We start from the raw sequence: 14674 nt of genomic DNA on the forward strand, positions 1-14674 counted from the left end.
TACTTTATTTATTTATCTATTTATTCGAATATTTCTTTTACAGAGCATGTTAAAGCAATATTTAAATTTCTGCTGTAATATTCTTCATTCTGTTTGGCCCTATTCATTTCAAATCTTCTGATCCATGCCTCAGGAGTTCTTTCATGTTAGAAGGCTGATTCCTTTTTCTTTCCTGTTCATCCACGAAGAGAAGTTTCTGAAATTCTTCTGAAATAAATTCCTGTTATATGAGTCAGCTACATTGGTGTTTACTTATATGAGGTCATTTAGTGTCTATGTAAACCATGCGTGTTGTCATTTCAACTTCATTGTATTAGAGTGTTCCGTGTGTTATGTTCTCTACATGTTCAGAAATCTCCTTGTAAGTCATGGTCTGTTGCTTTCTGTTTCTGTTGCCCTTTGGGGCAAGTATCCTTCTAATCAGCATTCTTTCCATTTTCATAATTTTGATTATACCACTTTTCCACACTAGTTTTAGGGTTTCAATGCCATATAGAGCGTTTGTTTAATTTTCGTGCCACATGATAATGTCTTCTTCTTGTTTAAGTTTCCGGAGTTTGGAATGAAATGTTCATCTCAGTAGTACGGAGATGGGGATACGAGCACAAATTTGATACCACATTGATACGCAAATTAATTAAATTGATCAATTAACTAGCCCCCTCCCCGAACACACCCATCCCCAAACTCACCTCGCTGATTGACATAAATGTGTTTTCTTCAGCCAGCATGTGGGTTTCCCATCCTCTCCCCGCCCCACTCGCTCAAATACCCTATTGGCAGGAATTTCGAATTCTGGCGGCAATTCCGAATTTTCGCTGTACAATTCAATTGTCAGTTCAGTGGACAAAATATTAACCGTCATTGTTGATGGAAATTGTTTAAAAAACGGAAACAGGTGTTAGAAATCGGGAAACATTTAACGGGATGGGGGATCGGAGAATTATCCTCGGAGAACGAGATAACTTGCATTTAGTAGGACAGGGATATTCTTGTTTAACTTGCGATCACATTGTGTACTGTGATGGCAGAGTCATTACGACACTCTGTGATGCTCAGCTGGTCGCGAGTGCGCCAGTGTTCATCCCTTCCCCACATCCTGCATCACGTCGCCTCATATGTCCTTGGGGGGCTTGGTCTATCGCCCACCTGACCGCATTCATGCCTGCTACTGCTACTGCCTCACCTCGTGGGCACTCCTCCCCTCCTCTAGGGGCTTGAGAGGAAAGGGTACCGTGTGACGCGTACTCATAACTTTCAGCGGGCCTTAGATGGCACAACCAGTGGCATGTGTTCCGCTTGGCTCAGTGTCCGGCAATCTGCACAGTGACCACCCACACACCATGGGGTGGGTGGCAGCCAGCAGTTGGAAATTGGCAGATGATTGCAACGTTCAATTCCATGCTCAAGGCGAGCTTTGGTGGCTATCTGCCACTAACAATAGCTTTGTTTTCGAAGTTTAGTGTCTTCCTACAACTGTGTCCTGATGAAAACAAATATTTCGAGGGCTGCAGCTGGAATTGGGTGTGACAGACTATCTGTCTCAGAATGAACAAAGGATGTTTTTCTAAAGATATCAGATGAGTCCAATTTTTCATCCACTTGTCGGCAAACAATTTTCAGAAAATGTCTATCTTTTTCACAGAATTTTTTTGTCCCCCACAGAAGCCACCTGCATGAAGCCTGCTTCACGAAGAAAAAGAAGACGAGGTTAGCGTCCTCCTCCCACAGCTGTATTCTGACTAACAACAACATCTATTTCGAGGGATGCAGCTGATGTCAGAAGTATCAGTCTACCTGGTTGCCTCAGAACGAACAGAGAGTGGTTTTCTATATTGCCATTTAAGTGTCTATAAGAAAATTATGAGTTCAAATTGCGACAGATACAAAATTTTGTAGCAAAGTATTCAAAGTTTGCATGATTGTGATACATATTCATACCAAGTGGCTATAAGAGTTCTTTTTTTTTTTTCCTTGCTCTCGTGGTATTCATTCCCGAAATGTGGCTAAGTTATAACGCCAGCTGTAAGCTACCATCACATAAGTAAATGTCAAAATTCAGTGTGTGATAGTTTACATATTCAGAAAACATCTTTTAAAGTATTCAAATCAAAGGGATTGTGCTACCATCACATACGTAAATTTCAAAATTCAGTGTGTGATAGTTTACATGTTCAGGAAACTTCTCCTACAGTAATCAAATCAAATTGTGACAAGCGCTTATTACATTTCCACTGTTGTTCTAGCATTAAAGCAGCAGCACCTGGAAGCTGAAAGTCGCCATCAAGCCGAAGAGCTTGTGCTACTATCATGTGAGTACAACTCCAAATTCTGTGTGATAGTTTATTTGCACAGAAAACAGCTCTTGATTTATTCAGATCATAACAAGTGTTTTAAAACTTTTGGTCTGCTGTTGCAGCATGAGAGCGCCAGCTGACGGACATTGAGCGGATGCTGCAGGCCAAAACGCAGCAAGAAAATAGGTACATTTGTAATATATTGCCGTTAGACTTAGTTTCATCGTATACAGCTGTGTGAGGCATATATTATTCATTCTTGTAGATGCTGTTACAGAGCACGAGGTGGAGGAAATTCTAGCAGGGCATGCATCGAGGATGATGACCAGGAGTCATCACTTCCACCTGGTATGAACATTTAATTTTTTCGTCGCTATGTATAATCAGTATCTCGCTGCAGTCAAATTCAGTACAGATTTTTTGTTGTTATTTCTTACAATCAATTGTACGGATGGCAGCCAGTCAAGGAATATTTTAGGGAATTGGTTTAAAAACATTTATTTCAAAGGCCCAGTGGAATCTTTACAAGTTTTCTCCCAGAGTAATTCACGTCCTGTCTTCGTGACACGAGTCGCTTGTCTTTCATAATGGAGGCAGTTAAAGCTGCTGACAGGAGACGCCCTGAGCCCTCAGCTGAAATTGCTAGCGAATTCACGCCATTGACTTTAGCCAATAGCGTGCACGGGATACCGACCACATGTGTGGACTTCGGAGCGTCCTGCGGTGCAGAACACAGTTGCTTCTCTCTCTTGTAATCCAGAGCTCGAGTAGAACAGGCGTCCTTTTGGAAGGCACAACCTCTGGCTCTGCTTTTCACGACCGGCCACCAACGTAAGTTGACATGAACCGCTTCCCCTTCCGTTGCCCATTTTAATTAATTGTTCGACCTCCTAGACTGGCCTAAACCTGCTAACTTCCGATCCTAGGCGCGCCCTTTGTACTATGTATATTGAAAAATACCCTCTTTATTGTATTTAATTTCCTATTTTGTCATTTAACGGCAGTCCTGGATGCCCACTATCAAATCCTGACCGCACGACCTCCTGCACACTGCCGCCTTCCCCCTTCCCTTTCAGAAGTGGGATGTAACAATTATATTCACCCCCCCCCCCCTTCCCTGCACGTACTCTTTTACAATTGGTGACCAGAAGTGGGACGTTAGCGTCCGCTTAACTTTACATTGGCTGCAGAAGTCCCTCATAAACTTCCCCTAACTGTACAAATATTTTGTTGTAGATGACTACCAGGTGGAAGTGTTTTCCACCGCCACTACCTCTAGCATCACTGCTAGCTGACTGTTTCATATTGTAGGGAACACACGGACACTACTAGGCAGTGTCAAAGAATGATGATGATGGTGGTGGGGGTTGGGATTTATATACCTTCAGACTCCACCCACTATTTTGCAGAGACGAATAGGAACTTAGACTGACATACCAGTGAATTATAACTGGCGTTCTTTTTTCTTCAAGCAGGCTTGGTGCAGAAGTTTGAGGAACATATCGCAGCTGTTGGGAATGAAAAAAAAAATTCTTACACAAATATCCTTTGTTTTTGGCAAGTGGCTGGAAAATTGAATGCAGCTGATAGCTTTAGAAAAACACTCTTTGTCCGTTCTGAGGCACATAGGTAGATTGATACTTCTGGCACCAGCAGTATGCCTTGAAATACATGTTGTTGACAGTTATGTTCAGCTGTGGGCGGAGGACGCTAACCTCACAATCTTTTCCTTCTTGAAGCAGGCTTCATGCAGCTGGCTACTGTGGGGGACAATAAATTCTGTGTAACAAGTAGAGGCAGTTTCTGAAAACGTCCTTTGTTTGCCAGCAGCTGGATGGAAAGTTGGATGCATCTGCTATCTTTAGGAAAACATCCTTTATTAATTCTGAGACAGATAGATAGTCTGACACACCCAGTGCCAGCTGCAGCCCTCGAAATATATGTTGTTGTTTGTCGTGAGAGGAAGGCGCTACCCTTCGAAAATAAATTGTTCATTACAATCATCTGCCGCTGTCATCTGCTGCTGCCTGCTCCCCCTCTCCCTCCCCCCCCCCCCCTACCCCACACCCTGTGGTGGGAAGTTGAGGGTACTGCAAGTGCACGTGGTCACTGTGCAGAGAGCTGGACACTGAGCCAAGCGGCACACGTTGCACTGACTGTGACATCTAAGACCACCTGAACGTTAAGAGTACGTTTCGCGCGTCGCCCTTTCATCTCTAACCCCCGGAGCAGGGCAGGCGGCAGTAGACGGATCCAGCAGTGTCCCTCGAGGCGAGGCAGCTGCAGTAACCATCATGAATGCGGTCTGGTGGAGGATGGACCGAGCCCGCCAAGGTCATATGATGTGGCGAGGCACGGAAGACATGAACCCTGGCGCACTCGCGCCCAGCAATGCACTATAGAGCGTCTTAATGACTTTGCGATCGCAGTATACGAAGCGAACAGAAGTTAACCAAGAATATCCCTGTCCTACGTAATGCAAATTATCTCCTTCTCAGAGTGAATTCCATTCATTCCCCATTCTCTTAAATTTTTTCAGGTTTCTGCCAACTATTCCCATTTTATGAAAATAACCATCAACAGTGTCTGTTAATATTAAATCCTCTGAACTGACAGTTGAACTGTACAGGGAAAATTCGAAACTGCTGCCAAAATTCGAAATTCGCACCAATGGGACAGGTGAGGGAGGGGGACGGAGAGTGATGGGGACGGAGTGGAGAATTCATGTGCTGGCTCAGGGTAGCACATGACGTCATCTGGGGTGGGGAGTTAGGGATGAGTGTGGTTGGGGGAGGGTAGCTAATTGGTAAATTTAATTAGTTTCCATATCCATTTGTTTTTGTTTATCAGTAACTCCTGTGGTCAATTTTTAGCGATTGCTGTTATTTCTGTCTTTCGGCAAGAATTTTGGTAACCGATTTTTCCTGGCTGCTCATTTAGTTTTTCGATCTGGATTTTGGCAGCGTCATTTGCGAATGACAGGCTGTCCACATAGGTGATATTTTCTTTTTTTCCCAGGTTTATGCCTTTCGTGCCGGATTTTCACCAGTCTCTTATCACCTTCTTCAGGCCGCAGCCGAAAATCAAAAGTGTCAGGCCACTTCTGTGCCTGTTTTAAAGGCTCCTTTGAAAAAAAAAATTGTTTACTACTACTACTAGGCTAATTACTGTTTAGCTGTACAGGGCCTTTATACTGAAATGTTTCCCACACCACCTTGTATTCTCTTTCTATGTGTGTGCATAACTGTATGTTCACTGTTGTGGGTAAATACAAACGGCGTACACAGGGCGATGTGTGAAACTGATAGCGATTACACACTTCCGCTGTTGTAGAAATCTGCTGCAGCTGCTGCAGATATCGTGTTGAGCTGAAAGTGGTAACCAAAGTAGTGAGAAACTTTCTTCGGGGCTCTGTTGCATAGCAATCAGATTGCTTTCAGTTCTGAGAAATGTCCAGGTACAAATGTGGATTTGAATGATCCGTGAAGTGACTTCTTTTCCTAAGAAAGCATCGAACTATTTCACTAGAAATGAACGCTCCCTTCGGAACTGTTCTCAAGCTGGTATTTATTATTAAATCACGATAGAAGTATATGCTGGTTCTAGAATAACGCGTACCTTCTTGAAATGAACAATATTTTATTGTTCTATTAACTGATTTCCTTCGATATACACATATATTTTACAATGTGAGTCAAAATCTCGCAATGGTGTCGATTTTTACGTCACAAGAATGGCTCTCTTCTTGTAAAATTACTCTTAACGAGAACAAAAGCTCTATATCCTAAGAATAATTATGCGAGCGCTGACCGCCACAGAGTAATAAACAATATCTTTGTCTTTCTCTGTCTCGCACTGTCACAGCAACTTACGCTGCATCATACATCATACTGTGTGATAGTAGGTACCACCATTTCAAGGTACAACTATCTGTTTATGGAACAAACTTCCACTTCAGCTGCTAGTAAGACCGGTTTTTGTCTCAAAGCCTTTGGAGGATTCTTCACAGAATCTGATTGTACATTAAGTATTTGTCAATGTGTCTTGGATAATGCTTCTAGTTTCTGGGTCCAAGCCGAATTCTTTCACAGTATTGATGATGGATTTTGTGTCAATGGAATCATATGCTTTCTTGAAATTACTAAGGCAACCTGAGGATAGTGCTATGACATTTTTTATGAACTTTTCGTTCTCAAAAAAATTGGTTCAAATGGCTCTGAGCACTATGGAACTGAGGTCATAAGTCCCCTAGAATTAAGAACTACTTAAACCTAACTAACCTAAGGACGTTACACACATCGATGCCCGAGGCACAATTCCAAACTGCGACCGTAGCAGTGGTGCGTTTCCGGACTGAAGCGCCTAGAACCGCTCGGTCACCCCGGCTGGCTTTCGTTCTCTGTACCGAAGAATAGAGCGAGATATTAGAGATACGATCCATTGTAGAAAGCATTTCCAGCCACTTTAAATCTTTTTGTTGGGAAAACATTACTGCTTACAAGGGAACCTCCCTATCGCACCCCCCTCAGATTTAGTTATAAGTTGGCACAGTGGATAGGCCTTGAAAAACTGAACACAGATCAATCGAGAAAACAGGAAGAAGTTGTGTCGAACTATAAAAAAAAAGAGCGAAGTATACAAACTGAGTAGTCCATGGCAAGATAGGCAACATCATGAGTAATGTGAGCGCAGGAGCGCCGTGGTCCGTGGTTAGCGTGAGTAGATGCGGAACGAGAGGTCCTTGGTTCAAGTCTTCCCTCGCGTGAAAAGTTTAATGTTTTATTTTCAGACAATTGTTATCTGACAAACTCTTCATCACTTTTTTGGGAGTGATCATCACATCCACAAGAAAGCTAAATCGGGCAAAGTAGAAGAATCTTTTTACCCATTCGCCAAGTGTACAAGTTAGGTGGGTCGACAACATATTCCTCTCTTGTGACGCACATGCCGTCACCAGTGTCGTATAGAATATATCAGAGGTGTTTACCCGTGGAGGAATCGGTTTTGAGCTATGACCTTGCGATCAAATGTTTTCGGTTTCCATTGGAGAGGCACGTCCTTTCGTCTACTAATCGCATGGTTTTGCGGTGCGGTCGCAAAACACAGACACTAAACTTATTACAGTGAACAGAGACGTCACTGAACGAACGGACAGATCTTAACCTTGCGAAAATAAAAAAAATAAAATTTTCACTCGAGGGAAGACTGGAACCAACGACCTCTAACTCCGCAGGTGCTCACGCTAACCACGGAACCACGGCGCTGCTGAGCTAACACTCTTCATGATGTTGCCTATCTTGCCCATGGACTACTCAGATTGTATATTTTGCTTATTTTTTTCATAGTTCCACACAACTTCTTCCTGTTTTCTCGATTGATCTGTGTTCAGTTTTTCATGGACTATCCACTGTGCCAACTTATGACTAAATCTGAGGGGGGTGCGATGGGGAGGTTCCCTTGTTAGTATCTGTGTGTAAGAAAGGAATCCTGACTTCTTGCTGTATATATTTAGTAAACCTTGGAAAGTACATGATCCTTTTTTATGTTTCATTCTCTACTCTAAAATGTGCTGTGGACTGTTCTCAATTCACCCAATTGTAGAGCCTTTTCGCTGAAGTACCATGGGATTACTTGGGAGAGGATTTCCAGTTAGTGCATTTGCTATAAAACAAAGAGCAACCTGGAAAACTCGGTCTCAACTTAAGCAGTAGGGTATGATTCATTTCTGGGACAGGGAGAGAAAGGTTATCTACAACTTGTACAGAAGGCAAAGTATAATAACTTTATGTGGCTTCTGGTGAACTATCTGTCAGCAACCTTATAAGCTTCGCCACAGAGAGAATGAAAGTTTAATATATTGCGAGCGATGCTACTTAAACCTAACTAACCTAAGGACATCACACACATCCATCCCAGGGGCAGGATCGATTACCTACGTCCTCTTTCCTAGGAACCAAGTTGGATGGCATAAGTTATCAACTGCAACGTTAAAAATCGCATACCGTTAACGAACATTCTGAAATGTAGTATCATTTAGAGTGTTCTATTGCAAAATATTCTAGGTATAAAAAATATCACACAGATACACCATTTAACAAGAGACTGTTTATTCTGTAAAATGTTTCCAACCGTACCATAGTATTACTGTTCGCTCATCAGTATAACTATTACAGAAAAACTGAACGCCACACAATCGTTAGCAGAGGGATTCGCGTTCTCATCTTTCCTTAGAACGGTTGGCCGGTTGGCATAACAATTACATCGTGCACCTGCAACAAGAATTGACGCGTTACAGGTAAGAGCTTGCAAATAATTGAGCTACATAACTTTATTTTAATATGGAATAAATTGTTATTTTGAGAAGAGGGAACGCCTCACTCCCAGTAACATTAGATGTGAATATAATTAAGATGTCACTACCAAATTCCAACTTTTTAAAATAATTTCATTTACACTATTCATCCCTTTATCAGTGGAGTCCGCTCCTCAAACAATTTTTGCTGCAGATATTTTGTGGCAATAAGGCGTATTCCCAATCTCACGACAGTATTATCCCCTCGTCCATAGAAAACTATTTACTTTTCAGACAAGACCTTGTGTAAACAGGACTTAGTAACAAACAATGTAATGCCGTAAGATACAGTGTGGGTGCCCAAGAATTTTGGAATTCTACTGCAGCCAAATAGAAAAGACAAATATTTGATTGGTACCTCCGACCACTGCAGTGATGAGAAACCAGCTGCCTATTGAATAGATGGTTCTGAGAATACCCTGTGATTGTCAGCTATCTCGTTTGGCACTCCGAAATTTTCCATTCGATAGACGTTCATCTTCACTACTTTGCGACTACTTACGGAACACCGCTATAACGATCAGTGGTTCCGTCATTGAAAGTGCAGTGAAATTACGCTGATGAGCCAAAATATAATGAGCACCTGCTTAATGTGGTATCGATGCCACAGGGTAGGTGCCCGTTCTTAGGTTGGCACTACGAGAGCGGAAGATCTTCGCCGACCACAGCGACAACTAGCCGGCGCTGTGCAGCTCTACGAGCGCCGCTCCACTTCCCGCATCTGATCAAGAGCAGACGACTTAGCAACTTACAAGGGAACCTCCCCATCGCACCCCCCCTCAGATTTATTTATAAGTTAGCACAGTGGATAGGCCGTGAAAAACTGAACACAGATAAATCGAGAAAACAGGAAGAAGTTGTGGTGTCACCGCCAGACACCACACTTGCTAGGTGGTAGCCTTTAAATCGGCCGCGGTCCATTAGTATACGTCGGACCCGCGTGTCGCCACTGTCAGTGATCGCAGACCGAGCGCCACCACACGGCAGGTCTAGAGAGACGTACTGGCACTCGCCCCAGTTGTACAGCCGACTTTGCAAGGAAAGGTTCACTGACAAATACGCTCTCATTTGCCGAGACGATAGTTAGCATAGCCTTCAGCTACATTGACTACGACCTAGCAAGGCGCCATAGCTTTGATAATTAATATTGTGAAGCATGTATCATTAAGAGCGATGTTCTACAAATGTGGATTAAAGTTAAGTATTACAGCAACTGCGTCCATTTTCTAAGTTCTCATTTCCTTTTAACTGTTCCAGACCTCACGCCAATCTGCGTGGGCTTAACGCGTGCCTTTCGGCTTCCTCTCGTTGTGACTTGGCTGTCGTGCTAAGTCACAACAGAAGTTGTGTGGAACTATGAAAAAAATAAGCAAAATATACAAACTGAGAAGTCTATGTGGAAGATAGGCAACATCAAGAAGAACACGAGCTGAGGGGTGCCATGGTCCCGTGGTTAGCGCGAGCAGCTGCGGAACGAGAGGGCCTTGGTTCAAGTATTCTATCAACTGAAAATTTTAATTTTTTTCTTTTCGCAAAGTTATGATCTGTCCGTTCGTTCATTGACGTCACTGTTCACTGTAATAAGTTTAGTGTCTGTTTCTTGCGACCGCACCGCAAAACCGTGCGATTAGTAGACGAAAGGACGTGCCTCTCCAATGGGAACCGAAAACATTTGATCGCAAGGTCATAGGTCAACCGATTCCTCCACAGGAAAATCCGTCTGGTATATTCTATACGACACTGGTGACGGCATTTGCGTCACATGACAGGAATATGTTGTCGACCCACCTAACTTGTACACTTGGCGAATGAGTAAAAAGATTCTTCTACGTTGCCCGATTTAGGTTTTCTTGTGGATGTGATAATCACTCCCAAAAAAGTGATGAAAACATAAGAGTTTGTCACATAAACTGCAACAAATGAATGCAACAGTTTCACAGTCGCACAGTTTTCCCTGTGCTCTGTCAAAACATATGTTTTTAACGCTTTCATATTTTTCTGTGTGTAGACCGTCAAATCCTGTATATGTCCAAGCAAATCTGAACATGTCCTGGAATTTTGGAGAGCGAATTTAATTGTGTGTGATTGCCTGATCTTCGATAATTGTCGGAAAATAGAAAATTGAACATTTTATTCGAGGGAAGACTTGAACCAAGGACCTCTCGTTTCGCAGATGCTCACGCTAACCACGGGACCACGGCACTCTTGAGCTCACATTATCCTTGATGTTGCCTATTTTACGCATGGACTACTCAGTTTGTATATTTTGCTTATTTTTTTCATAGTTCCACACAACTTCTTCCTATTTTCTCGATTGATCTGTGTTCAGTTTTTCAGGGCCAACTTACAACTAAATCTGAGGGGGGTGCGATGGGGAGGTTCCCTTGTTAGCTTCTACTTGTAGGGGGGCTAGCCATTATAGACTTTGCCTTTTGTAACTTCTAGTAGCTGTTAGCTTCGACACATGAACAGCTTCGCACCTACGTGCTCATCTGTACCAAAAGTTAAATAATGTGTGTGTATATGTTTATACACCAGTAAAGGTGCTTTAACTTTACTTGCAGTACCGAAGTGCTTCACCTTTTCCTGCTCCTACTCGCGTCCTTCACTCTCAGCCTATTTTGCAGAAGCAGTTCACAGGAGCAGATCCACGCGTCGCCTATCCAGGCGGGATACAAAAAAAGTGGCGACGAGGATCGTTCTTTTTCTCCTCTTAGGTCGTTTTTTGCTCGGTACTACTTTATTTTTTGTGATAGCTCCGTGTGACTGCATGTATGAGTGCTTCCACCCTTCGCTATAAGACTTTTTGTGCAAACCATTTACTGAACAGATCAACGTATGACTTGCTTGGTTCGCCCCCGCTTCGTCGTTCACATTCCACGCTGACTGCATTTACTGGACAGAAAATCTCAGTGCTTGGCGTGTGTAGTTAGCAAGCCACGTATAGTGCAACGACGAAAATACTGTCTTTTCATGTGCTCCACTCTAGTAATGCTCCGAGCATTTTGTCATGGACGCATTTGAGCTTTTTGGCCTCGCAATCAGGACAATGTACAGGGTTATTACAAATGATTGAAGCGATTTCACAGCTCTACAATAATTTTGTTATTTGAGATATTTTCAAAATGCTTTGCACACACATACAAAAACTCAAAAAGTTTTTTCAGGCATTCACAAATGTTCGATATGTGCCCGTTTAGTGATTCGGCAGACATCAAGCTGATAATCAAGTTCCTCCCACACTCGGCGCAGCATGTCCCCATCAATGAGTTCGAAAGCATCGTTGATGCGAGCTCGCAGTTCTGGCACGTTTCTTGGTAGAGGAGGTTTAAACACTGAATCTTTCACATAACCCCACAGAAAGAAATCGCATGGGGTTAAGTCGGGAGAGCGTGGAGGCCATCATGAATTGCTGATCATGATCTCCACCACGACCGATCCATCGGTTTTCCAATCTCCAGTTTAAGAAATGCCGAACATCATGATGGAAGTGCGGTGGAGCACCATCCTGTTGAAAGATGAAGTCGGCGCTGTCGGTCTCCAGTTGTGACATGAAGACAATTTTCCGCGGGCTACGCGTGAAACTTGCCTGCACGCGTTCAACCGTTTCTTCGCTCACTGCAGGCTGACCCGTTGATTTCCCCTTACAGAGGCATCCAGAAGCTTTAAACTCCGCATATTATCGCCGTATGGAGTTATCAGTTGGTGGATCTTTGTTGAACTTCATCCTAAAGTGTCGTTGCACTGTTATGACTGACTGATGTGAGTGCATTTCAAGCACGACATACGCTTTCTCGGCTCCTGTCGCCATTTTGTCTCACTGCGCTCTCGAGCGCTCTGACGGCAGAAACCTGAAGTGCGGCTTCAGCCGAACAAAACTTTATGAGTTTTTCTAAGTATTTGTAGTGTGTCGTGACCATATGTCAATGAATGGAGCTACAGTGAATTTATGAAATCGCTTCAATCATTTGTAATAGCCCTGTACTTTGCATCAATGCTAATGACCATGGAGACAGTGTTGCCGCACTATGCGATGATTTCGCTCAACTCTTTTCTGATGGCCTTGGTTGTGTCACAGACTTTGCAGCGCATGTTGTAGTTAAAAAACAATGCCACGCCTGTTTTCCGGCGTGCACGCTAGCTCTAAATGTGGAGTCCGCAGCTCGTGGTCTCGAGGTTGCGTTCTCGCCTCCCGAGCACGGGGTCCCGGGTTCGATTCCCGGTGGGGTCAGGGATTTTTCAGCTGCCTCGAGATGACTGGGTGTTTGTGCTGTCCTCATCATTTCGTCATCATTCATGAAAATGGTGAGATTGGACTGAGCAAGGATTCGGAATTTTTACGGGCGCTGGTAACCGCGCAGTTGAGCGCCCCACAAACCAAGCATCATCATCATTCAATGTGGAAAAATGTAAGTTAATGTGGATGTGTAGGATGGAAACACTTGTAATGTTCGCATAGAGTATTACTAGTGCCCTGCTTGACACAGTCAAGTCGTTTGAATATCTGGGTGTTACGTTGCAAAGTGATATGAAATGAGCGTGTGAGAACTGTGGAAGGGGAGGCGAATGGCGAATGGTCGACTTCGGTTTTTGGGGGAAATTTTAGGAAAAAGAGTTTGATCTGTAAAGGAGACCGCATATAATATGCTGGTGCGACCTATTCTTGAGTACTGGTGGAGTATTTGGGATCCGTAACAGGTCAGATTGAAGAAAGACATCGAAGTAATTCGGAGGTGGGCTGCTACATTTGTTACCGGTAGGTTTGAACAACACGCAATTGTTACAAAGATGCTTCGGGAACTCAATTGGGAGTCCCTGGAGAGAAAGCCGACATTCTTTACCAGAAACGATATTGAGAATATTTAGAGAGCCGGCATTTGGAGCACATTGATGAACGATTCTACTGCTGTCAACATACACTGTGCTTAAGGGCCACAAATATAAGATGTGAGATTTTAGGGCTCATTAGGAGGCATATAGACAGTCGTTTCTCTCTCGCTCTATATGTGAGTGGAACAGGAAAGGAAATGACGTAGTGGTACTGCTTACCCTCCGCCACGCACTGTTCGGTGGCTTGCGGAATATCTATGTAGATGTACGTGCCGTCCGCCTATTGACGAGCCCTATATCCCAGCTGCCTTCAGTTAGTATTACGTCCAGACAGAATTTGAGGGCTACTCTTCAGAGTTCCCGGGTGTTAACATGTTTGGTTTTCTGGTATTTGCTACCGATTCAATCCGTTGCTTAGTAACAGAGGCCAAAGCAAAGTGGCAAGTCTACGAGTAAGTACGTGATGTGGAGTACCTGTACCCTCTACAAACAACTCACGCATAATGCTTCGCAGCCGCGCACCATAAACACATGATAATCGTTATGCAAAATCAAAGAAGAACCTGGTTTTAAATTATTGGATTACTTAATACTAGCTAGTCACCATGTAATCATTTTATTTCCGAGATAAGTAGGAAAGGATACACAGAATGAACTGTTTTAACGTAACCATTCTACATGGTATGAATGCGCATTTGCTCTCTAGTAGGAGACTGCCTACAGTACGCTTGTCCGTCCTCTTTTTAGAATACTGCTGCCCGGTGTGGGATCCTTACCAGATAGGACTGACGGAGTACACAGAAAAAGTTCAAAGAAAGGCAGCACGTTTTGTATCATCGCGAAATATGGGAGAGACTGTCACACTATTGATACAGGATTTGGGCTGGAAATCATTAAAAGAAAGACGTTTTTCGTTGCTACGGAATATTCTCACGAAATTCCAATCACCAACTTTCTCCTCCGAATGCGAAAATATTTTGTTGACACCGACCTACATAGGGAGGAACGATCACCACGATAAAATAAGGGAAATCAGAGCTCGTACGGAAAGATATAGGTGTTCATTCTTTCCGCGCGCTATACTCGATGGGAAAAATGGTTCAAATGGCTCTGAGCACTATGGGACTTAACAGCTGAGGTCATCAGTCCCCTAGAACTTAGAACTACTTAAACCTAACTAACCTAAGGACGTCAC

At 43.3% G+C, this 14674-nt stretch overlaps 1 protein-coding gene across 1 annotated transcript in view; it reads right to left on the reverse strand.

The window, feature by feature from the left end:
- Positions 1–8387: 8387 nt before the first annotated feature.
- LOC124596400 (farnesol dehydrogenase-like) overlaps positions 8388–14674 on the reverse strand; it is a 39965-nt gene continuing 33678 nt past the window's right edge. Inside the window, exon 6 of the mRNA XM_047135527.1 lies at positions 8388–8566. Coding sequence (XP_046991483.1) covers positions 8525–8566 — 42 coding nt within the window. The 3' untranslated portion in view covers positions 8388–8524. The remainder of the gene's footprint in view (positions 8567–14674) is intronic.

This window comes from Schistocerca americana, chromosome 2, assembly GCF_021461395.2.
Source record: "Schistocerca americana isolate TAMUIC-IGC-003095 chromosome 2, iqSchAmer2.1, whole genome shotgun sequence".
NCBI lineage: Eukaryota > Metazoa > Arthropoda > Insecta > Orthoptera > Acrididae > Schistocerca > Schistocerca americana.